This window comes from Protomyctophum parallelum (assembly GCF_964188405.1).
Source record: "Protomyctophum parallelum genome assembly, chromosome: 1".
Taxonomy (NCBI): Eukaryota; Metazoa; Chordata; class Actinopteri; order Myctophiformes; family Myctophidae; genus Protomyctophum; species Protomyctophum parallelum.
Window position 1 is genome coordinate 1,345,732 of NC_139697.1, and position 25,000 is coordinate 1,370,731.

The following is a 25,000-nucleotide window of genomic DNA, read 5'->3' on the forward strand; positions in this document are numbered from 1 at the left end:
GCTAATCATTGGCATAGAGGATTGACCCTGCAGTATAGTGGCCTGGTGTTCAAAGGATAAAAAGCTGCCAAGGGTCAGAGCCTTGAATTTTAAAGTGTCTGTAAACATATTTGCCAGTCCACCTGCTTTCTTAGCCTCGCGAACAGAGTGAATGAAACTGTAGTTTGCGGGACAGGCTGGCGCTAGGAGAACAGCTCCATCCGAGCCAAGCCATGTCTCTGTTAGAAAGATTATATCTAGCTTCTCTTTACAGATTATATCATTTACAGAGGAGGACTTATTTGTTAGTGACCTGATGTTAAACAAGGCAAGGTTAAGCTTGTTATGACATGTTGGGGGCTGTGAGGCCTGTGAGGCACAGTAACCAATCAGCATTCTCTCTCCAGACCACTCCTCCCCCGGATACGATAACGTTCCCGAACCAATCACAACACTTGTTTCATTCGCGGAGAATGTAAACTGATTTTAATCAGACCAGTGTGTGTCCAGTGGAAACCTCGTATGAATCTGATCTCAGGTCAGAATGGGTTAATCAGACCCAGTGTGTGTCCAGTGGAAACCTCGTATGAATCTGATCTCAGGTCAGAATGGGTTAATCAGACCAGTGTGTGTCCAGTGGAAACCTCGTATGAATCTGATCTCAGGTCAGAATGGGTTAAAGCATCAACGTAATTTCCTTGCAGGGCGATATACTTCCGCTAAAATCCCACAACCTCCGCCCAAACAAATGAGAGTCTTTGCAGCGTATAGGTCTGGCCCGGGGTGGCGTAGTGGGTTCTACTAATATAATATAAGTGGTTAATACTCACTGAACTCCCAGGATGTCCTCGTTCTCCTTTGCTGCACAGACAGGACTTTGGCTCTGGACACTGATTGGTTGAATGACAGGTTGAATGGTTGAGTGACATGTATGGTGGCTCAGACATTTACAACGTGAATGAATTCAGAGCTGACATTAATGTTGTTCTGGTTTACAGAGATATACATGTATATATTTATAGGTATACGTACCCCACGGCTGACTATTGTGCTCTGAGAGAGAGGGGGGGGGGGGGGGGGAAGAGAATGAATGAATGAATGAATGAATGAATGGCTGCCTGTCTGGCTGCCTTTCGCAGCCCATCCTGTGCGATATTATTCAGACACAATTTGCAATGCATTATATTTAGACTGACAGAGAGAGGGGGGAGGGAGAGAGAGAGAGAGAGAGAGAGAGAGAGAGGGGGAGAGAGAAAGGGGGGAGGGAGAGAGAGAGAGAGAGGGGGAGAGAGAGAGCGAGAGAGGGGGGAGAGAGAGGGGGGAGAGAGAGAGCGAGAGAGGGGGGAGAGAGAGGGGGGAGAGAGAGGGGGGAGAGAGAGGGGAGAGAGAGGGGGGAGAGAGGGGGGAGGGAGAGACAGAGAGAAAGAGAGAGAGGGGGGAGAGAGAGGGGGGACTCGGGGAGAGAGGGGGGAGGGAGAGAGAGAGAGAAAGAGAGAGAGCGGGGGGAGAGAGGAGAGTGAGAGAGAGAGAGAGAGAGAGAGAGAGAGAGAGAGGGGGGGAGAGAGAGAGAGAGAGAGAGAGGGAAGGGATAGATAATGGACCTCGACGATGACATCATCATGACATCATCATCAGAGACTGACCAGTTCTTTGTACAGCCGGTCGTCCAGCTGGGCGTCGCCCAGGCTGAACACATGCTGATTGGCCGGGGCGCTGGCGATGGAGCGCAGCCTGGCGTTGGCCACGCCCCCCGCTGCCGCCGCCGCCGCTGCTGTGTCCTGATTGGCCGAGGAGGAGGAGGGGGGGGGCGGGGCTGAGGTCCAGGGCGAACAGCCTCACGTTGTGGTTCTTGGCCTCGGCGGCCGCCATGACGGCGCTGGGGGAGCGCGGGTGGTCCACGCCGTCCGTCAGCAGCAGCGCCACCCGCAGGCTGGAGGACGACGTCTCGCGGCTGAACAGCTGGCGGCGTTTAGAGTTATAAAGGTATAGAGTTATAAAGTTATAAAGGTTTAGAGTTATAAAGGTATAGAGTTATAAAGTTATAAAGGTTTAGAGTTATAAAGTTATAAAGGTTTAGAGTTATAAAGGTTTAGAGGTTTAGAGTTATAAAGGTTTAGAGGTTTAGAGTTATAAAGGTTTAGAGTTATAAAGGTTTAGAGTTATAAAGGTTTAGAGGTTTAGAGTTATAAAGGTTTAGAGTTATAAAGGTTTAGAGGTTTAGAGTTATAAAGGTTTAGAGGTTTAGAGTTATAAAGGTTTAGAGTTATAAAGGTTTAGAGTTATAAAGGTTTAGATGTTTAGAGTTATAAAGGTTTAGAGTTATAAAGGTTTAGAGTTATAAAGGTTTAGAGTTATAAAGGTTTACGTTCATTAGTTTTGAAAGAGATTCAAAGTTTGCAATTCTTTTAGAGAGAGCGAATTAATGCAAGTCACAGGCATGGTGTGTGAGATTATCATAATTACAGTAATCCTTCATAGATATAGAATCATATTCTATCATATATGATAGTTATTGAATATATTCAAGGGCTTTTGGAGAGAAACGAGACAGACACCAGTCACTTTAGACTAGAGTACTGCTGGTGCGTGCCTGTGTGCGTGCGTGCGTGTGTGCGTGCGTGCGTGCGTGCGTACGTTTTCAGCTGGTGCACGCTGACACTTGTGAGTCGTTAATGTCAAGGCAATTATTTTTTACGCGTTGTCAAATAGGTCTATCATTAAACGTAGCATACTGTATTGTATATAGACATATGTCACCCTTTGTGTACCGTGCAGGCTACATGTGCACAAATGTGGGCTCTATTACATGAATCTTTGTGTTTGAACACAACATGCATTTTGAGAAACCCACAAATCTTCGCAAGCTGCCCCCCCCCCCCCCCCCGACACACACACACACACACACACACACACACACAACCATTCTACAGTTGTGCCCCCCCCCCCCCCCACACACACACACACACACACAACCATTCTACAGTTGTGGCCCCCCGGGGCCTTGAATTCCCAGCCATATCTCCAAAACCGGAGGGTCAAACTGAACAACCAAGATGTCAATTTGAAGCTACTATTCCCTGCTTTCAAAGAAACATTAGGGTCACATTAGGGTTACAGCCGGTGTTGTTTTCGTCGACTAAAACTATGACGAAAATGTTTGTCAACTACCTTTTTATCACTGACAAAAACTACATAAAAACTAAATAAAAACTAAGCCATGATGACTAAAACTATAAGACTAAATATGCTGTTGATTTTGTCAACAAATAAAAACTAGACTAAAATGTTAGGAAGGGACTAGTGGACATGAAGAGATCCAGTATAAGTCATTTTACACTTGGTTGCATGCTGACAATTACGACACAACATCAAGGCCCGCCAAAATACATTTTAGTCGACTAAATCAACTGTAGATTTAGTCGACTGAAATCTTATGACATTTAATCAGACCACAGTGTGTCTCCAGTGGAAACCTCGTATGAATCTGATCTCAGGTCAGAATGGGTTAATGTCGACTAAAACTAGCCTAACAATAAGACATTCCCAGGTGACTAAAATGTGACTAAAACTATAAGTGAAAACTATTCAAGAGACTGAATGACCAAAAGCCGCCGTACCTGCGTGGCGTTGCTCAGGGCGTACGCCGAGTACGAGCCGTGTCCGATGTACGACATGGCCGCCACGCGGCTCTGGAACACATCCACGTCCTGGGGGGGGGGAGGGGGGGAGGGGGGGGGAGGGGGGGAGGGGGAGGGAGGGGTAAGGTCATTTTATTTATTTAGCGCCTTTCAAAACAGTTGTTACACAAGATGCTGCACTTTAGAGCATCGCAGTCCCGACTCCCGCCCCCTTTCATGACGACGCCAGGCCCCGCCCCCTTTCATGACGACGCCAGGCCCCGCCCCCCTTTCATGACGACGCCAGGCCCCGCCCCCTTTCATGACGACGCCAGGCCCCGCCCCCCTTTCATGACGACGCCAGGCCCCTCCCCTTTCATGACGACGCCAGGCCCCGCCCCCTTTCATGACGACGCCAGGCCCCGCCCCCTTTCATGACGACGCCAGGCCCCTCCCCTTTCATGACGCCGCCAGGCCCCTACCCTTTCATGACGACGCCAGGCCCCTCCCCTTTCATGACGACGCCAGGCCCCGCCCCCTTTCATGACGACGCCAGGCCCCTCCCCCCTTTCATGACGACGCCAGGCCCCGCCCCCCTTTCATGACGACGCCAGGCCCCTCCCGTTTCATGACGACGCCAGGCCCCTCCCCTTTCATGACGACGCCAGGCCCCTCCCCTTTCATGACGACGCCAGGCCCATGCAAGGACTGTATAAAGAGGACAGGAAGCGAAGACTGTACGGGTGCTACCATGTTGCTCCATGGAAGGAAAGAAACATGCGCAGTTGAGACCAGGAAGTTGGACATGCATATGGCACAAATGGCCCAGCAGATGGCGTGAGGTGACTAAAGACCTTGCTGAATGTAGGGACGCTTGTATCTCACTCTTCTGCCAGCCTATATGCTGAAGCCAGCTTGGCTCAGTGCTCACCATGAACGGACTGACTGAGACAGCCATGTCATGATCAGTGCAACTATAATATCTATATAATTTTATGTATAGTGGTTTTCAACCTGGTCTGGGGACCACCAGCACCCTTGAGGGGGTTTCAGCTAGGTAGTCTCCAGCTTGGTAACCAAATGGACTCTTATAGATCTTTAACTCTTGAGAGCGTAACCCGTCCATTTGGTTTCATTTTAAACTCTCAAGAGTTCAATTATTGTTAAGATCTGCATAATAAGTCTACACAAGAGAATGTAGAATAATTGTTATTTTGATCAACTTTTGCCTGTTGTCTCTCCTTAAGTAGGCTACCATCATCAATACACATGCTGTATTGATGATCGTACATGGAGAGATTGTGGTCAAGATCTTATTAAATGAAAAAGTTTTGGGTCTGAGAGGCTACATCTCATAAAAAAATGGTGGTCCATATGGATAAAATGCCCAATAAATAATGGGACTTGATACAAAAAGGTTTGAAAACCACTGTATTACATAAAATTATATAGATATTATAGTTGCACTGATCATGACACGGCTGTCTCAGTCAGTCCGTTCATGGTGAGCACTGAGCCAAGCTGGCTTCAGCATATAGGCTGGCAGAAGAGTGAGATACAAGCGTCCCTACATTCAGCAAGGTCTTTAGTCACCTCACGCCATCTGCTGGGCCATTTGTGCCATATGCATGTCCAACTTCCTGGTCTCAACTGCGCATGTTTCTTTCCTTCCATGGAGCAACATGGTGGCACCCGTACAGTCTTCGCTTCCTGTCCTCTTTATACAGTCCTTGGGCCCATGCAGGAAATAATTCCCAATGCTCATAGACATTTCAAAACGTTTTATTTTTTTCTTTCTAATGATTTGTTCGGCCCACAACATTGTGTTTTTGTTGTCATGATTTGTCACGACTCCAGTTGGCTTTGTGTGGGTTAGGGTTAGGGTTAAAACAATAGCTACAAGGCTGGGACAACACAGATACAATATTAAACAATGCAAAAAAAGACAACCACAAGGTTGGTTCAACATTTCATGGCTCACGGCATTGAAGCCCTAAAAGGCGCTGGACTTCTTCAACACAATCCCAACTGGACAGTTTTAGGACAAAGACGTTTTAATGAAAAACAGTGGATTAAGAACCTCAACACGGATTTTCCTGGAGGCTTAAACATGGCCTAAAATCAGATCTTGAACACAACAAAACTTAAAACTCAGGATTAAACTGGAGTAAATCTAAAAGTGATTGGATCAGACTTCCTTCGGATACATGGCGAATGCATTCATTCCTTGCACTGTGTACGCACAGTGCACTGAAGTGCACTGTGTACGCACAGTGCACTGAAGTCTTTCTGTGCCCCTCAACCCCCCCCCCCCCCCCCCCCATACCTGCCAGTCTCTGAAGTTGTGCTCCAGGGAGACAGCGGAGCTGTACTGCAGCGCAGCCAGCCGGACGCGGAGCCTCCAGCCTGCAGAGTGGAGCTGCAGCAGTCTGGTGGAGAAGCGCAGCACGAAGTCCCTCTGACGCTCAAACAGCTGCAGCTTCACCGTCTCTGAGGAGTCCACCATGAAGAGGACCTCCACGGGGCAGATCAGAGCTATAGACCCACACAGAGAGAGAGAGAGAGAGATCAGAGCTATAGACCCACACAGAGAGAGAGAGAGAGAGATCAGAGCTACAGACCCACACAGAGAGAGAGAGAGAGATCAGAGCTACTGCCACTCAGGTGGAAGAGCGCATCACTGCATGCCTGGCTGACATCTCACAGTGGATGTCCTCCAATCACCTCAAGCTGAACCCAGACAAGACTGAGCTTCTCTTCTTCCCAGCTAAGTCCTGCCCTATGCGGGAGCTAACTATCTCCGTAGACAACGCCCTGGTAACGTCTGTCCAAACAGCCAGGAACCTCGGTGTTGTCCTGGACAGTCAGCTCTCGTTCAAAGCTCACATCACAGCTGTCACTCGATCCTGTAGGCTCACACTCTATAATATACGACGAATTAGACCGTTCCTCACCCAGGAATCAGCCCAGCTCCTAATCCAGACAACAGTCTTGTCAAAACTCGACTATTGTAACTCCCTCCTTACTGGCCTACCAGCATGTGCACTTAAGCCTCTCCAGCTGATCCAAAATGCAGCAGCTCGCTTGGTCTTCAACCAGCCAAAATTCTCACATGTCTCCCCCCTGCTCCGCTCCCTCCACTGGCTCCCGGTCGCTGCCCGCACAGAATACAAAACTCTGATGCTGGCATTCAAGGCAACCAAAGGTATGGCTCCCCCATATCTTGCAAGTATGATTGAACCCTACAAACCCTCCTGCGCACTCAGATCAGCCAACGCAGGGAAGCTGGAAGTGTTGGCAGAGTGTTGGCACTCGGATATAGTTCGTGTATGTGGAATGGACAGAATGGTGAGCAGGCAAGGCCACCGGCCAGGCTGACCAAGAGGAGGCAGAGGCAGAGGATTCGTTTTAAGGTTTTAATTGGTGTGTGTGCTGTACAAAGGGACAAACAATAGTCGGCATCAATAAGCCTATCAGACAAATCATAAATGGCAGCTCGATCCATATTCAAGAGTATAAATAATATTAATAATTAAATCAAACATGCATAATTAGAGATCAGATATAACATATATATATATAATATCTTAAAGCATCAAATATACATATATAATAATAACATATATATATAATATCTTAAAGCATCAAATATACATATATAATAATAATATATATATATAATATCTCAAAGCTTCAAATATATATATGAGAAACTATATCTCTATGTTAAATAATCAATCAGGAACAATGCAGGCCAAATAGATAAGGAAAGCATCAATCAATCATATATGAAACATACCTATAACTATAATATGTCAAATATATATATACACATGATGCCCAATTAGGCAGGCCAAACATTATACATTCCATGCAGTTTCCATAAACCAGTGGAAATAAACCACATAACAAGCAGTTGACTCAAAGCACATGGGCAGTGCAGTGAGTCCATGCAGATGAGGTGATAAACAAACCCTTAAATAAACAACTTAAAGAACTGCTGGTAATAGGAGAAACAATATACAGTCCATGATCACCTAACTCACGTTTGGTTAGTGGACGCACACAGTTGGAGGGGAAGAGAGAGTTGGTGCTGGAGGTTTGGTGGACAACAAGACACAGCACTGGTGTGGTGATCTTCCCAGCTTGAATGGGGGAATGAGTGCAGGACAGGTCCACTTATAGCCTCCAACACCTGTGCGTGGCCAATGGACAAGCTGCCACTCACTCAGGCTTGATTGGATGGGAGTTACTCTCCATGAGCCTTTTGACAGCCACCCCGGAATTTGGATAAATTCCAGTTCATCCAAAGGCTCAATCGTTGTACGCAATGCTAGCTGATTGATTGATGTTGAGGAAGCCACCCCGTCAACAGTCTCAGATGTAGCAGCGATCACCTCTTCCCATGTCTGGGACTCTGCAGGCTTGGGGAAAGCATCTGTCGGCATGGAAGGGATGCTATAGCATCTTGCAGATGAAGACTCTGGGCCCTCACTAGGTGGTGGAAGGGAGGCAGGCCAATGGGCTGCCCCTCGGTCGTATGGTTTGGAGGGGGAAGGTGGTCCGGCTCTCGGACTGGGTCGAGTTGACTGGGTAGAGGTCCCTAGTGATTGAACCTCATTCCCGTAGGTGAGTGGATGGGCTGGAACTTTTACTGCCCAGCCCAAGGATGTGTGGTTAGCAACAGGCCCACAAAATGGCCCAGCCACCACTGGCTCAATCGGGGTGACGAAATACGGGTAGTCAGGCCCGATGAGGGTAAGAGGCTTCACTTTGACCAAGTTGGTAAGTGGGAGGGTGAAGGTCGGATCCATCAGGTCAGGTTGACCTGCAGAGGTAATGGAGAAGGCCACGGCTGTACCGGTTATTTGAAGCACATTTGATCTCACCGTTAGGTTAAGGGCCTCGGGTGTGCCCCTCAGGTTAAGCTGCCGGACTGCAGCTGGGAGAATGATGGTCCTTTCGGTTCCATCATCTAGGACAGCAAAATCATCTGTGCTTCTTTCTCCATTAAATGGTGTGACCTTTGACACTTCCAACTTGACCTTTGAACAGTTTGGTTGGTCAATATGCAGCTTCTTGGTTGCTCCCATCGTGAGCATGCTCAGCTCCTTCTGGAACTCAGGTACGGCGTCCTCATCGGTGGGCCGATGGTCACCTGATGGCTGAGTAGCTGGAATGTTGGGTGGACTGGGTTCTTGTTGAGAGGGCAGTGGAACTGTAGGAGGTGGTATAGGGGTCCCGGGTTTTGACAAGCAGACTGCTTGGTGCGTCGGCTCTGCAGTGAAGGCTACTGGCCCCAGCGCTGCACTCAGTCGTCCCTGGAGGGCTGCGTATGCATGGCGGTCAACGGACACCTGCTGGGCTGAGCCCTCGTGTAGGTGGACGGACTCTCCCGGGTGGATGGACTCTGGACCAGCATCTACTTTCTTGTTCCTCTCCAGGAAAGATGAGACTATGTGGGCCTCCTCCAATTTCCACCGGGCATATCTCATCCGCCGCTGTTGCATCAGGTGTTCCGTGATGTACTCCCTTTCCTGCAGATCTTGCCGAGTCCGCTCCTCCAGGATCCGACATCGCTCGTCTGCGATTCTGTCCTCCTTGATCTGCTGTTCGACCTCCTGTAGAGCCAGGACCCTCTTCCTCTCATTTAGAGCGGCAACTTGGGTCCCCGACAGGGCTGTTGAGCGACCGCTGTGTTGGCTTCTCCCGCTGGATGCTCCCGAGCCGCCCGGTCCAGAAACTGCCCGGCTGGCAGCTCTGGATTGGTGAGCAGAACCTGCTCGGTTGGGCGCTCTGGAGTGGTGGACGGAGCCCGCCTGGCTCGACGCTCTGGAGTGGTGGGTGGAGCCTGCCTGGCTGCACGATGCAGCAGGCGGTTCCTCTGCGGGCTGGCCCGGTTCCAGCAAGGCTGCACTCAGCTGTTGTCGCCTCCGCTGGGGGTGAGGCAACCCTTCAACCAGCAAGGCGGGTTGTTGCCTTGTGGCATGGGCCTTGGGTGGGACGGTGGCTCCCTGGAGCGGCTTCATGGCCCTTTTGTCCGGCTCCGCTTGATCCTCCAATTTCTCTTCTTCCTCTTCATCCTCCAGCCTTCTGCCTTCCTCTCGGTCAGCCTGACCTGATGGATCCGACCTTCACCCTCCCACTTACCAACTTGGTCAAAGTGAAGCCTCTTACCCTCATCGGGCCTGACTACCCGTATTTCGTCACCCCGATTGAGCCAGTGGTGGCTGGGCCATTTTGTGGGCCTGTTGCTAACCACACATCCTTGGGCTGGGCAGTAAAAGTTCCAGCCCATCCACTCACCTACGGGAATGAGGTTCAATCACTAGGGACCTCTACCCAGTCAACTCGACCCAGTCCGAGAGCCGGACCACCTTCCCCCTCCAAACCATACGACCGAGGGGCAGCCCATTGGCCTGCCTCCCTTCCACCACCTAGTGAGGGCCCAGAGTCTTCATCTGCAAGATGCTATAGCATCCCTTCCATGCCGACAGATGCTTTCCCCAAGCCTGCAGAGTCCCAGACATGGGAAGAGGTGATCGCTGCTACATCTGAGACTGTTGACGGGGTGGCTTCCTCAACATCAATCAATCAGCTAGCATTGCGTACAACGATTGAGCCTTTGGATGAACTGGAATTTATCCAAATTCCGGGGTGGCTGTCAAAAGGCTCATGGAGAGTAACTCCCATCCAATCAAGCCTGAGTGAGTGGCAGCTTGTCCATTGGCCACGCACAGGTGTTGGAGGCTATAAGTGGACCTGTCCTGCACTCATTCCCCCATTCAAGCTGGGAAGATCACCACACCAGTGCTGTGTCTTGTTGTCCACCAAACCTCCAGCACCAACTCTCTCTTCCCCTCCAACTGTGTGCGTCCACTAACCAAACGTGAGTTAGGTGATCATGGACTGTATATTGTTTCTCCTATTACCAGCAGTTCTTTAAGTTGTTTATTTAAGGGTTTGTTTATCACCTCATCTGCATGGACTCACTGCACTGCCCATGTGCTTTGAGTCCATGCAGGAACAATGCAGGCCAAATAGATAAGGAAAGCATCAATCAATCATATATGAAACATACCTATAACTATAATATGTCAAATATATATATACACATGATGCCCAATTAGGCAGGCCAAACATTATACATTCCATGCAGTTTCCATAAACCAGTGGAAATAAACCACATAACAAGCAGTTGACTCAAAGCACATGGGCAGTGCAGTGAGTCCATGCAGATGAGGTGATAAACAAACCCTTAAATAAACAACTTAAAGAACTGCTGGTAATAGGAGAAACAATATACAGTCCATGATCACCTAACTCACGTTTGGTTAGTGGACGCACACAGTTGGAGGGGAAGAGAGAGTTGGTGCTGGAGGTTTGGTGGACAACAAGACACAGCACTGGTGTGGTGATCTTCCCAGCTTGAATGGGGGAATGAGTGCAGGACAGGTCCACTTATAGCCTCCAACACCTGTGCGTGGCCAATGGACAAGCTGCCACTCACTCAGGCTTGATTGGATGGGAGTTACTCTCCATGAGCCTTTTGACAACCCTCACTAAAAACGCCGGGACAACGCTCCACACGTCCCAAACTCTTCTCCCTTCTGGCTCCAAAACTGTGGAATGCACTTCCCATTGCAGTCAGAACTGCAGCATCACTCCCAATCTTCCGCCGTAGTCTGAAAACCCACCTTTTTAGACTCCATCATGGCCCATAGCACTTACCCTACCCCCTTAGATAGCATTTCTGTAGACTTAGATAGCATCTGATACAGACTTATAGCATGTTATGTAGACGGCACTATAATTGCATTGTATATAGTCATAGCACGCCATAGTACATATGTATAGCATAGTAGTATATATATATAGTTTATATGTATAGTCTCATAATATAGATATTCCACTGTTACTTTCTTAGCTTACGCATGTTTTATGATAAATGCTTTTGTGATGTATTCCCATGCTTTTGTTCTTGACTATTGTAAGTCGCTCTGGATTAAGAGCGTCTGCTAAATGCCTAAATTATAAATTGTAAATTGTCTAGAGTTTAAATGGACAGGTATCAGTCAACAGGCCCGTCTAGAGTTTAAATGGACAGGTATCAGTCAACAGGCCCGTCTAGAGTTTAAATGGACAGGTGTCAGTCAACAGACCCGTCTAGAGTTTAAATGGACAGGTGTCAGTCAACAGGCCCGTCTAGTTAACTGGTTGGTTAATGTCTCTCACCTTTCAGCTGGTGGTGATGACCTGGTTGTCTCTCATTGGTTAATGTCTCTACCTGGTTGTCTCTCATTGGTTAATGTCTCTACCTGGTTGTCTCTCATTGGTTAATGTCTCTACCTGGTTGTCTCTCATTGGTTAATGTCTCTACCTGGTTGTCTCTCATTGGTTAATGTCTCTACCTGGTTGTCTCTCATTGGTTAATGTCTCTACCTGGTTGTCTCTCATTGGTTAATGTCTCTCACCTTTCAGCTGGTGGTGATGACCTGGTTGTCTCTCATTGGTTAATGTCTCTACCTGGTTGTCTCTCATTGGTTAATGTCTCTACCTGGTTGTCTCTCATTGGTTAATGTCTCTACCTGGTTGTCTCTCATTGGTTAATGTCTCTACCTGGTTGTCTCTCATTGGTTAATGTCTCTACCTGGTTGTCTCTCATTGGTTAATGTCTCTACCTGGTTGTCTCTCATTGGTTAATGTCTCTCACCTTTCAGCTGGTGGTGGATGACCTGGTTGTCGTCTCGTTGGTTCTTCTTCCTCCTGCCGTGGCCTCCGATTGGCTCCCACATCAAGGCCAAAACGACCAATAGAAACTCTGCAAACCTCCACGCTGCCGCCATCTTGTCTTTGTGTCCAGCCTCTCTGCCTGAAAGAATGCAAAGGGTTAACGACATGTCATAGAACCCAAAGAATGAATAGTAAGTAAAACAACATGTCATAGAACCCAAAGAATGAATAGTAAGTAAAACGACATGTCATAGAACCCAAAGAATGAATAGTAAGTAAAACAACATGTCATAGAACCCAAAGAATGAATAGTGAGTAAAACAACATGTCATATAACCCAAAGAATGAATAGTGAGTAAAACAACATGTCATAGAACCCAAAGAATGAATAGTGAGTAAAACAACATGTCATAGAACCCAAAGAATGAATAGTAAGTAAAACAACATGTCATAGAACCCAAAGAATGAATAGTGAGTAAAACAACATGTCATAGAACCCAAAGAATGAATAGTGAGTAAAACAACATGTCATAGAACCCAAAGAATGAATAGTAAGTAAAACAACATGTCATAGAACCCAAAGAATGAATAGTGAGTAAAACAACATGTCATAGAACCCAAAGAATGAATAGTGAGTAAAACAACATGTCATAGAACCCAGAGAATGAATAGTGAGTAAAACGACATGTCATATAACCCAGAGAATGAATAGTGAGTAAAACGACATGTCATAGAACCCAAAGAATGAATAGTAAGTAAAACAACATGTCATATAACCCAGAGAATGAATAGTGAGTAAAACAACATGTCATAGAACCCAAAGAATGAATAGTGAGTAAAACAACATGTCATAGAACCCAAAGAATGAATAGTAAGTAAAACGACATGTCATAGAACCCAGAGAATGAATAGTGAGTAAAACGACATGTCATAGAACCCAAAGAATGAATAGTAAGTAAAACAACATGTCATAGAACCCAAAGAATGAATAGTGAGTAAAACGACATGTCATAGAACCCAAAGAATGAATAGTGAGTAAAACAACATGTCATAGAACCCAAAGAATGAATAGTAAGTAAAACAACATGTCATAGAACCCAAAGAATGAATAGTGAGTAAAACAACATGTCATAGAACCCAAAGAATGAATAGTGAGTAAAACGACATGTCATAGAACCCAAAGAATGAATAGTAAGTAAAACAACATGTCATAGAACCCAGAGAATGAATAGTGAGTAAAACAACATGTCATAGAACCCAAAGAATGAATAGTAAGTAAAACAACATGTCATATAACCCAAAGAATGAATAGTGAGTAAAACAACATGTCATAGAACCCAAAGAATGAATAGTAAGTAAAACAACATGTCATAGAACCCAAAGAATGAATAGTGAGTAAAAGCTTTTCAAAGCTTTTCATTTTAAGGCCCATTATTTATTCTCTCAGAACCAGGAACTCACAGAATTAGCCTCTCGGAACCGAAACTAAAGAGTATTTTGTTGTCGTTGGGTCAGATTTATAGTCCACAACACATTTCCATGCTGTTGGCAAAACAGCATGGAACAAAAAATACAATTCTTCCACATACTCTTAATTGTGTAGACTTTAACGGTTAAAGTCTACACAATTAGAGTATGTGGAAGAATTGTAATTTCAACGTCAGTTCTAAATGGGTTAAGTTAACCCATTTAGAACTGATGTTGATGTCTTTTTAAAATGTTTTTTTTTCTTCTGAAAAACCTCATGTTTCTGTATCAGTGGTTCTCAATATTTCATGTCAAGGACCCTGGAAATTATATGTAAAATATGCCTCCGCCCCCCCACAAGTTCATGAGCTATGATCTTGTAGATCTGCTATTTTTCAACAGCTAAAGCATAACATAATGCTTAAAACACCCCAAAAAAAACCAGATGTTTAACAGTAATTTAACTCTTGAGAGCTGTTCCTCTTTGACTTTTCATTGCAGCGAACACCGTCCTGGTCGACAACCGTCCCTAGAAATAAGGAATAACTACAGTAAAAGACGTGACTGGTGAAGGCCCACGCATACTCCACTTTCATGTGATGAGGTGACCACCAGAACTACAACATGACATCACTGAGCCGTGGTGGTAAGAGACTCACCCAAACACATCTCTGTTTTTACTAAAACTACAACATGACGTCACTGAGCCACGGTGGTAAGAGACTCACCGTTCACCCCAAACACACCTCTCTGTTTTTACTAAAACTACAACATGACGTCACTGAGCCGCGGTGGTAAGAGACTCACCGCTCAACCAAACTCTGTTTTTACTAAAACTACAACATGACGTCACTGAGCCGCGGTGGTAAGAGACTCACCGCTCACCCCAAACACACCTCTCTGTTTTACTAAAACTACAACATGACGTCACTGAGCCGCGGTGGTAAGAGACTCACCGCTCACCCAAACACATCTCTCTGTTTTTACTAAAACTACAACATGACGTCACTGAGCCGCGGTGGTAAGAGACTCACCGCTCACCCAAACACATCTCTCTGTTTTTACTAAAACTACAACATGACGTCACTGAGTACAACGGGTCCATTTGGTTCCATTTGTACACTCCCAGAGTTACAGACCCATAAGGGTCCATTTGGTTCCAAACTATCATTTAGCTGGGGACCCCCTGAAACTGCCTCAAGGACCCCTGGGGGTCCCCGGACCCCACATTGGGAACCTAGTGATCTAGGGCAAAGTTCAAAATCTAGTTGTTGCCGTGACTTGAAGAGACCATTAACATTTTTCCCCAGCCAAAAAAAAAACTGGTCCATGTTTTCAGGTGCAAAAACACATGGACTATTTGACACTTTGACAAATATGTTGGCAGAGAATAGATTATGTACAATCCTTCTAGTTCTGCTACTGAAGCTGCTGGCTTCGACAAATTGGAAATATTTTTTTGAGGGGGGGGGGCAATATTTGAGTTATTATGTTTCCAGGCAACAAGCGTCGACCCGTGAACTTTTGGCACCGATGTGTGTTTGTGGGAGACACTTGTCTGTTCTTGTCTGCAGTGCTCTGCTGTAGGTCCTCTGAACAAACACCAGGGGGAGACAAAGGCTCAACACCTTTCCCTATAGTATGCAGTGCTTTCCAATTAAGGTTCCAAACCTTTTTCATATCAATTTATTTGGTATTTGAGCCGGCATGGATCACAATTCATGTTGACGACATTTAGCCTCTCATGATGAGTGATGTTAGTACCATGGGAAAGACAACAGGCAAACATTGATGACAACAATGTATAGACTTCTTGTAAATTGCAAATATGTTTAAAAATAACTTAATCAGACCAGTGTGTGTCCAGTGGAAACCTCGTATGAATCTGATCTCAGGTCAGAATGGGTTAATCAGACCAGTGTGTGTCCAGTGGAAACCTTGTATGAATCTGATCTCAGGTCAGAATGGGTTAATCAGACCAGTGTGTGTCCAGTGGAAACCTCGTATGAATCTGATCTCAGGTCAGAATGGGTTAATCAGACCAGTGTGTGTCCAGTGGAAACCTCGTATGAATCTGATCTCAGGTCAGAATGGGTTAACTTGTGAGCGTGAAAACGTGAAACCCAAATGGACCCTTCCGGGTCATTTTTACAATCTCAAGAGTTGAAAATCTATAAGGGGTCCATTTGGTTACCAACTCTCCATCATTTAGCTTCATGGGGACCACCTGGAACCCCCTCAAGGACCACTGGTGGTCCCCGGACCACCTGGAACCCCCTCAAGGACCACTGGTGGTCCCCGGACCACCTGGAACCCCCTCAAGGACCACTGGTGGTCCCCGGACCACATGGAACCCCCTCAAGGACCACTGGTGGTCCCCGGACCACCTGGAACCCCCTCAAGGACCACTGGTGGTCCCTGGACCACTGGAACCCCCTCAAGGACCACTGGTGGTCCCCGGACCACCTGGAACCCCCTCAAGGACCACTGGTGGTCCCCGGACCACATGGAACCCCCTCAAGGACCACTGGTGGTCCCCGGACCACCTGGAACCCCCTCAAGGACCACTGGTGGTCCCTGGACCACTGGTTGAAAACCACTGACTTATGGACTCTTAAAAAAAGCACATAAATTCTGAGACTTTGTAGATTCTGTATTAGCCCATTTAGAGCTGATGATGATTCTACAAAATGTCTTCTAAATCATGACAGTTTTCTGAAAAACCTCATGTTTCTATATCAGTGGTTCTCAAACTATTTAATGTTCTCAAAGGATCCCCAGAAATTACATGTATTTGACTCCCCATCTGAAAATATGTTGTTCCAGGGACCCCCCCTTAAAAGCTATGTGAGGTGACACAGATGGGTTCCCGTCCTGAATGCGTTAGATTGGTATACGTTAGTATGACATTGTGTGCATTGTGCGTACGGTAGGCCTACCTCTCTCTCACACACAGAACTCTTCTTCTGTCTGTCTTTAGTATACGATGTCCTCTTCTGATGGGATTCTGAAAACAACACGATGACAACCTGACGTTAGACCACTGGTTCCCAGAGTGCAGGGGTCCGGGGACCCCCAGGGGTCCTTGAGGGAGTTCCACTGTATACGTTTCTTTTCCCCTTTAGAAGTGTCTATTTGTACTTCTCTAAATGTTTTGATGAATTGAACAAGGTGGACCCTGTTGTAAACAAGTGTAGTGCTTTATGGTGTCGTCCACTCACAGCTAACGGTCTTTGTATTGAGTTTGTGCTTGAAATGTTCTGTAATTCTGCAAAACTGTTAATACATTTAATCAATCAATCAATTTGTACAAGAGTGTACAAATGGAACCAAAAGGACCTGTTATAGTATAACGGGTCCTTTTGGTTCTATTTGTACACTCTCAGAGTTAAATTAACATTGATTTTACAATATCACGCAACTTTCATTCAACTTTGACCCCTCTATAACACGGAACTATATGTTTTTTTTTTGTCCATTAGTCCATATATCACTACGCCCTACAAATAGTTCCATGTGATTGTGATAGAGGGGTTGACCGAGAGTTGTGCTATATATTTTAGAAATAGGTCAACAATACAAATGACGTTAGTTTTGTGGATTAATTTACTTTTAATGCGTGGCCCTCTGTGCCCCCCCCCCCCCCACACACACACACACACCCAAAATGACCGGAACTACTTAATATTTCACCAAAACCAGAGCAGAACTCCCACCACGGGACTCTATCGGGCAATAAATTAATACAGTTGCAACCACTATATTAATGGCAAGTATTTCATACCACTAAGTAAAAAAAAATCTGAACTATTATAAGTACAATTTTGAGGTATTTGTACTTCCCATTTCCAATAGGCCTGTATTGTATACTTTTATACTCAGATCCCGCAATATTGTACTTTTACTACATTTAAGTTACTCTGGAGATTTTGATTATTATCATAAAACTTTCAAAAAAAAAATATATATAAATATAAATATAATATAATATAAACATCTCTGCCCTTTTTGTAAATAGCCGATCTATACCTACAAGCATTAAGGCGAGTTTATAGTTTTAGATCTGCTATTTAAAAATAATGAAATAAAATAAATTAGATTTTTTTTATTATCTTTATAAAAACTTGTAAAATGACATATTCTGTATAATGAGTATATATACTTCCTATACTTCCTGTACTTTTTTTTTTTCTTTTTACACTTTTGATGCCAATCAACCTCCCACTTTGACATGCATCAGTCTACGGACCCCCATTTAATGGCATTTATATCTCTGGGACCCCCAATTAAATCAATGTTTATTTCACTTAATGTAGCTGGGGAGTGGGGACCCCCTGGACCTCCCTTATACTCAATTAAGTAGACTTATACATTTTGAATTCCAGACTTGTAGGCTGTACTCTAGTAACAGAGTATTTCTAGAGTATTGGTTGTTGATGTTTTGTAACAATAATATTAGTAAATAATTGTAGTAAAAGTACAATAGGCCTGTATTTGGATCTGAGATGTAGAGAAAAGTAGAAAGTAGAAAAAAGTATTGCACTGTATAGTCTACTCCTAAAGTAAAGAAATACCTAAATGTACTTTAGTTACATATTAAAACCATGCTGCTGATAAGCATGTTAATGAAATAGTCTCTCTTGATGACTTAGAGACTCTCTAAATGTACTTAGACTCTCTAAATGACTCTCTAAATGTACTTTAGTTACATATTAAAACCATGCTGCTGATACGCATGTTAATGAAATAGTCTCTCTTGATGTTTTGTGTCTGTATAGGCTGCACTGAGAGCTGACGGTAAAGTCTCAGTTAAAACAGCCTATTATATCTGTAAAGAAAAAACTAAAGCTAAAATATGTAGCCTGTAATCCAGTAAACTCGGTATCACATTATTGGCTCGCCGTTAAACATTAAACTATAAACATAGGCTGCGCGTATTAGCCGATAATCTAGACCTATAGTTGCAATTATCGTCATAAAAGTTACTGTTGCTATTAAACTTGCTATACAGTCTGGACGGCTATATTAGTTTATTTATTAATTATTACATCACAAGATATTAACAGATGATACATCGGTGAAAAGAACTGCAGTGTGTCTCGTATAACATCAATGAGATGCTCTCAACCGAAAATACAATAATTCACTTCAAACAATCAATCAATCAATACATCAGCTCTCTCAGACTCTCACCTCTCTTGTCAGAAAAAAGCACCAAAAAACGTCCTAATTCAGTCCGTTAATATCGTCGCTGCATTTGCATAATCCAGAGAGAGAGAGAGAGCTAGAGAGATAGAGAGAGAGAGTAGAGCAGTTTGTCTGTCGGTGGATTTTCATCAATGAATGAAAGACTCTGAAAAACACACGATCCATCCAGCCAGCCAGCCGGCCATATGCACGAACCTGCAGGCAGGCAGGAGCGCACACACACACACACACACACACACACACACACACACACACACACACACACACACACACACACACACACACACACACACACAGCAGAGCGCGCGCACCGGGCACCCACGCTAGAATGAATGGATGAATGAATGCATGAATGAAAGTGGACGTATCGTGCACATGTTTAGGTACCTCATGAGTGCTGCTTGTTCTGACCGCAGGGATGGAGGGAGGGAGGGAGGGAGGGAGGGAGGGAGGGAGGGAGGGAGGGAGGGAGGGAGGGAGGGAGGGATGGAGGGAGGGAGGGAGGGAGGGAGGGAGGGAGGGAGGGAGGGAGGGAGGGAGGGAGGGATGGAGGGAGGGAGGGAGGGAGGGAGGGAGGGAGGGAGGGAGGGAGGGATGGATGGAGGGATGGATGGATGGATGGAGGGAGGGAGGGAGGGAGGGAGGGAGGGAGGGAGGGATGGAGGGAGGGAGGGAGGGATGGATGGATGGAGGGATGGATGGATGGAGGGAGGGAGGGAGGGAGGGAGGGAGGGATGGAGGGAGGGAGGGAGGGAGGGAGGGAGGGAGGGAGGGAGGGAGGGAGGGAGGGAGGGAGGGAGGGAGGGAGGGAGGGAGGGAGGGAGGGAGGGAGGGAGGGAGGGAGGGAGGGATGGAGGGATGGAGGGAGGGAGGGAGGGAGGGAGGGAGGGAGGGAGGGAGGGAGGGAGGGAGGGAGGGAGGGAGGGAGGGATGGATGGAGGGATGGATGGATGGAGGGAGGGAGGGAGGGAGGGAGGGAGGGAGGGAGGGAGGGATGGAGGGAGGGAGGGAGGGAGGGAGGGAGGGAGGGAGGGAGGGAGGGAGGGAGGGAGGGAGGGAGGGAGGGAGGGAGGGAGGGAGGGAGGGAGGGAGGGAGGGAGGGATGGAGGGAGGGAGGGAGGGAGGGAGGGAGGGAGGGAGGGAGGGAGGGATGGATGGATGGATGGATGGATGGATGGATGGATGGGTGGAGGGATGGATGGATGGATGGATGGAGGGAGGGAGGGAGGGAGGGATTTGCACCACGTTTTCACGATTTTTCAAAAATAGCACACCTACTGGTGCCGTGCTACGAGCTTGTAGATCTGCTATTTTTTTCAACAGCTAAAGTTAAAAAAAATAATTCTAGTGGTCAAACGCTCGACACAGTTGCGTTCCTCAGGTGTTTGATTGATTGATTGAAATATTTATTAACAGTTTGCAGAATTACAGTACATTTCAAGCACAAACTCAATACAAAGACTGTTAACTGTGAGTGGACGACCCAATTAAGCATTACACTTAGAGGGTCCACCATGTTCAATTCATCAAAACATTTAGAGACGTACAAATAGACACTTCTATGTAGTTAAAGAACAGAACAGGAATTCATCATAAAGGAGGTAAAAAGGGAAAAGAAACATATACAGTGAGGGGAAAAAGGGGGGGCGGGGGGCGGTGGGGGGGATTCAGATTTTACAGAGGCCAGTTTCGAATTGCAGCCGTCCGTAGGTGCCCTTTGAGAGCGGTTTTGAAGGAGTCAAGGGATTCACATGTCTTAATGACTGTTGGTAGGGTGTTCCACAATTTGGTGGCATAAGAGCGAAAATAATTTAGTCCCTTGTTTGTGCCGAATCTGGGTTGTACATGGTTTGTTGCACTCCCTCTGGTGTTGTGGGTGTGGACTTCGTTTACATTAAGGAAGTATTTAGACAGGTACATGGGTATCTTAGTGAAGTATTTAGACAGGTACATGGGTATCTTAGTGAAGTATTTAGACAGGTACATGGGTATCTTAGTGAAGTATTTAGACAGGTACATGGGTATCTTAGTGAAGTATTTAGACAGGTACATGGGTATCTTAGTGAAGTATTTAGACAGGTACATGGGTATCTTAGTGAAGTATTTAGACAGGTACATGGGTATCTTAGTGAAGTATTTAGACAGGTACATGGGTATCTTGGTGGTGTATCGAATCTTGTGGACCAGACCCATTGCAAGATGCTGTACTCTGTCGTCGACCCTAAGCCATCCCAGCCTGTCAAAGTGGGCAGGGGTGAGGTGGGTTCGGGGGGTGAGGCCAAGTAGGAGCCTGACCAGTTTGTTTTGGGAGGTCTGGAGCCTTGTTTTAAGGGCCTTTGAGGTGCTGTGGTACCAAGAGGTGGATGCATAGTCAAAGAAACCTTGTACGAGGGCTCCTGTTAAGGTCTTCAAGGTGTTTTTGTTGACCAGTGAGGAGATCCTGTAAAGGAATCTTGTTCTTTGATTGACTTTTTTGATTACGTTGGTCGCCATTTTATCACCGGAAAGATTGGCCTCCAGGATGGAACTGTTACTGCAATCTGTCGGTGAGCACATATAACACAGTTGAAACACAATAATGAGACAGACACAATTCAGAGTTTCAGAGTATTGGAATAGAATCTATTCGAATACGGAGTAGCCGTGAAGCGTTACAATGGAACACCACACACTGACTCAACACATCTCAGTCAGACTTCAGCTTAAGTACATTATTACCCCCCCCAGGGGTAGGTGCCAATGAGAGACCCCTCCACACAAGTCACAGGCCAAATGTCAGTGGGAACAGAAAACAGCTTCTCATGGCTTGGTTTATGACGTCCTTAAATATACAACTCAGGTATCCCACATTTCTTTGACAGAACCTAGGTAGGTAATTTGATCTTTTCGTGTGATAATATTGTCACCCACTCTAACCAAGAAGCCGTCTGCCTTGCTGAGATTACTGAATGGCCACGTTCCATTCTGCGTCCACTGTACTGTACTGTACTGTACTGTACTGTATATCTGTACTGTATATCTGCACACTGTAGGCCATGTAAGACGTCAGTATGAAATAGATCCGTTTGCCACTTTCCATATTTCACACAGACAGCCTCAATAAGGCCTGCCTCGTAAATCAAACATGCAGGTCGCTCTCTGAGGTCTTATACCGCCTGGCCTGCAGGCCTCTCTACTGCAGGCCTCTCTGCTGCAGGCCTCTCTGCTGCAGGTCTCTCTCTGAGAGACCACCTGGCCTGCAGGCCTCTTTGCTGCAGGCCTCTCTCTGAGAAACGTTAACTCCATAGACACACCTGGGGGTCTATTAGAGTAATGTTAACTCCATACTAAACACCTGGGGGTCTATTAGAGTAATGTTAACTCCATACTAAACACCTGGGGGTCTATTAGAGTAATGTTAACTCCATACTAAACACCTGGGGGTCTATTAGAGTAATGTTAACTCCATACTAAACACCTGGGGGTCTATTAGAGTAATGTTAACTCCATACTAAACACCTGGGGGTCTATTAGAGTAATGTTAACTCCATACTAAACACCTGGGGGTCTATTAGAGTAATGTTAACTCCATACTAAACACCTGGGGGTCTATTAGAGTAATGTTAACTCCATACAGAACACCTGGGGGTCTGTTAGAGTAATGTTAACTCCATACTAAACACCATGGGGGTCTATTAGAGTAATGTTAACTCCATACTAAACACCTGGGGGTCTATTAGAGTAATGTTAACTCCATACTAAACACCTGGGGGTCTATTAGAGTAATGTTAACTCCATACAGAACACCTGGGGGTCTGTTAGAGTAATGTTAACTCCATACTAAACACCATGGGGGTCTATTAGAGTAATGTTAACTCCATACTAAACACCTGGGGGTCTATTAGAGTAATGTTAACTCCATACTAAACACCTGGGGGTCTATTAGAGTAATGTTAACTCCATACTAAACACCTGGGGGTCTATTAGAGTAATGTTAACTCCATACTAAACACCTGGGGGTCTATTAGAGTAATGTTAACTCCATACTAAACACCTGGGGGTCTATTAGAGTAATGTTAACTCCATACTAAACACCTGGGGGTCTATTAGAGTAATGTTAACTCCATACTAAACACCTGGGGGTCTATTAGAGTAATGTTAACTCCATACTAAACACCTGGGGGTCTATTAGAGTAATGTTAACTCCATACTAAACACCTGGGGGTCTGTTAGAGTAATGTTAACTCTATACTAAACACCTGGGGGTCTATTAGAGTAATGTTAACTCCATACTAAACACCTGGGGGTCTATTAGAGTAATGTTAACTACATACTAAACACCTGGGGGTCTATTAGAGTAATGTTAACTCCATACAGAACACCTGGGGGTCTATTAGAGTAATGTTAACTCCATACTAAACACCTGGGGGTCTATTAGAGTAATGTTAACTCCATACTAAACACCTGGGGGTCTATTAGAGTAATGGTAACTCCATACAGAACACCTGGGGGTCTATTAGAGTAATGTTAACTCCATACTAAACACATGGGGGTCTATTAGAGTAATGCTAACTCCATACTAAACACCTGGGGGTCTATTAGAGTAATGTTAACTCCATACTAAACACATGGGGGTCTATTAGAGTAATGTTAACTCCATACTAAACACCTGGGGGTCTATTAGAGTAATGTTAACTCCATAGACACATACAGAACACATGGGGGTCTATTAGAGTAATGCTAACTCCATAGACACATACAGAACACATGGGGGTCTATTAGAGTCATGTTAACTCCATACTAAACACCTGGGGGTCTATTAGAGTCATGTTAACTCCATACTAAACACCTGGGGGTCTATTAGAGTAATGTTAACTCCATACTAAACACCTGGGGGTCTATTAGAGTAATGTTAACTCCATACTAAACACCTGGGGGTCTATTAGAGTAATGTTAACTCCATACTAAACACCTGGGGGTCTATTAGAGTAATGTTAACTCCATACTAAACACCTGGGGGTCTATTAGAGTAATGTTAACTCCATACTAAACACCTGGGGGTCTATTAGAGTAATGTTAACTCCATACTAAACACTTGGGGGTCTATTAGAGTAATGTTAACTCCATACAGAACACCTGGGGGTCTATTAGAGTAATGTTAACTCCATACTAAACACCTGGGGGTCTATTAGAGTAATGTTAACTCCATACTAAACACCTGGGGGTCTATTAGAGTAATGTTAACTCCATACAGAACACCTGGGGGTCTATTAGAGTAATGTTAACTCCATACTAAACACCTGGGGGTCTATTAGAGTAATGTTAACTCCATAGACACATACTAAACACCTGGGGGTCTATTAGAGTAATGTTAACTCCATACTAAACACTTGGGGGTCTATTAGAGTAATGTTAACTCCATACTAAACACCTGGGGGTCTATTAGAGTAATGTTAACTCCATACTAAACACCTGGGGGTCTATTAGAGTAATGTTAACTCCATACTAAACACTTGGGGGTCTATTAGAGTAATGTTAACTCCATACTAAACACCTGGGGGTCTATTAGAGTAATGTTAACTCCATACTAAACACCTGGGGGTCTATTAGAGTAATGTTAACTCCATACTAAACACCTGGGGGTCTATTAGAGTAATGTTAACTCCATACAGAACAACTGGGGGTCTATTAGAGTAATGTTAACTCCATACTAAACACCTGGGGGTCTATTAGAGTAATGTTAACTCCATACTAAACACTTGGGGGTCTATTAGAGTAATGTTAACTCCATACTAAACACCTGGGGGTCTATTAGAGTAATGTTAACTCCATACTAAACACCTGGGGGTCTATTAGAGTAATGTTAACTCCATACTAAACACCTGGGGGTCTATTAGAGTAATGTTAACTCCATACTAAACACCTGGGGGTCTATTAGAGTAATGTTAACTCCATACTAAACACCTGGGGGTCTGTTAGAGTAATGTTAACTCTATACTAAACACCTGGGGGTCTAT

The 25,000-nt window shown here is 45.4% G+C and overlaps 1 protein-coding gene across 1 annotated transcript in view; it reads right to left on the reverse strand.

Moving 5' to 3' along the window:
• Nucleotides 1-12,442, reverse strand: part of col28a1a (collagen, type XXVIII, alpha 1a) — a gene marked incomplete at its 5' end in the record, with an annotated part of 82,652 nt that extends 70,210 nt beyond the window's left edge. Inside the window, 9 exon segments of the mRNA XM_083784547.1 lie at nt 810-869; nt 1,623-1,770; nt 1,772-1,938; nt 3,597-3,686; nt 5,923-6,131; nt 7,643-7,741; nt 8,290-9,714; nt 10,925-11,023; nt 12,310-12,442. Coding sequence (XP_083640673.1) covers nt 810-869; nt 1,623-1,770; nt 1,772-1,938; nt 3,597-3,686; nt 5,923-6,131; nt 7,643-7,741; nt 8,290-9,714; nt 10,925-11,023; nt 12,310-12,442 — 2,430 coding nt within the window.
• Between the last annotated feature and the right edge of the window lie 12,558 nt (nt 12,443-25,000).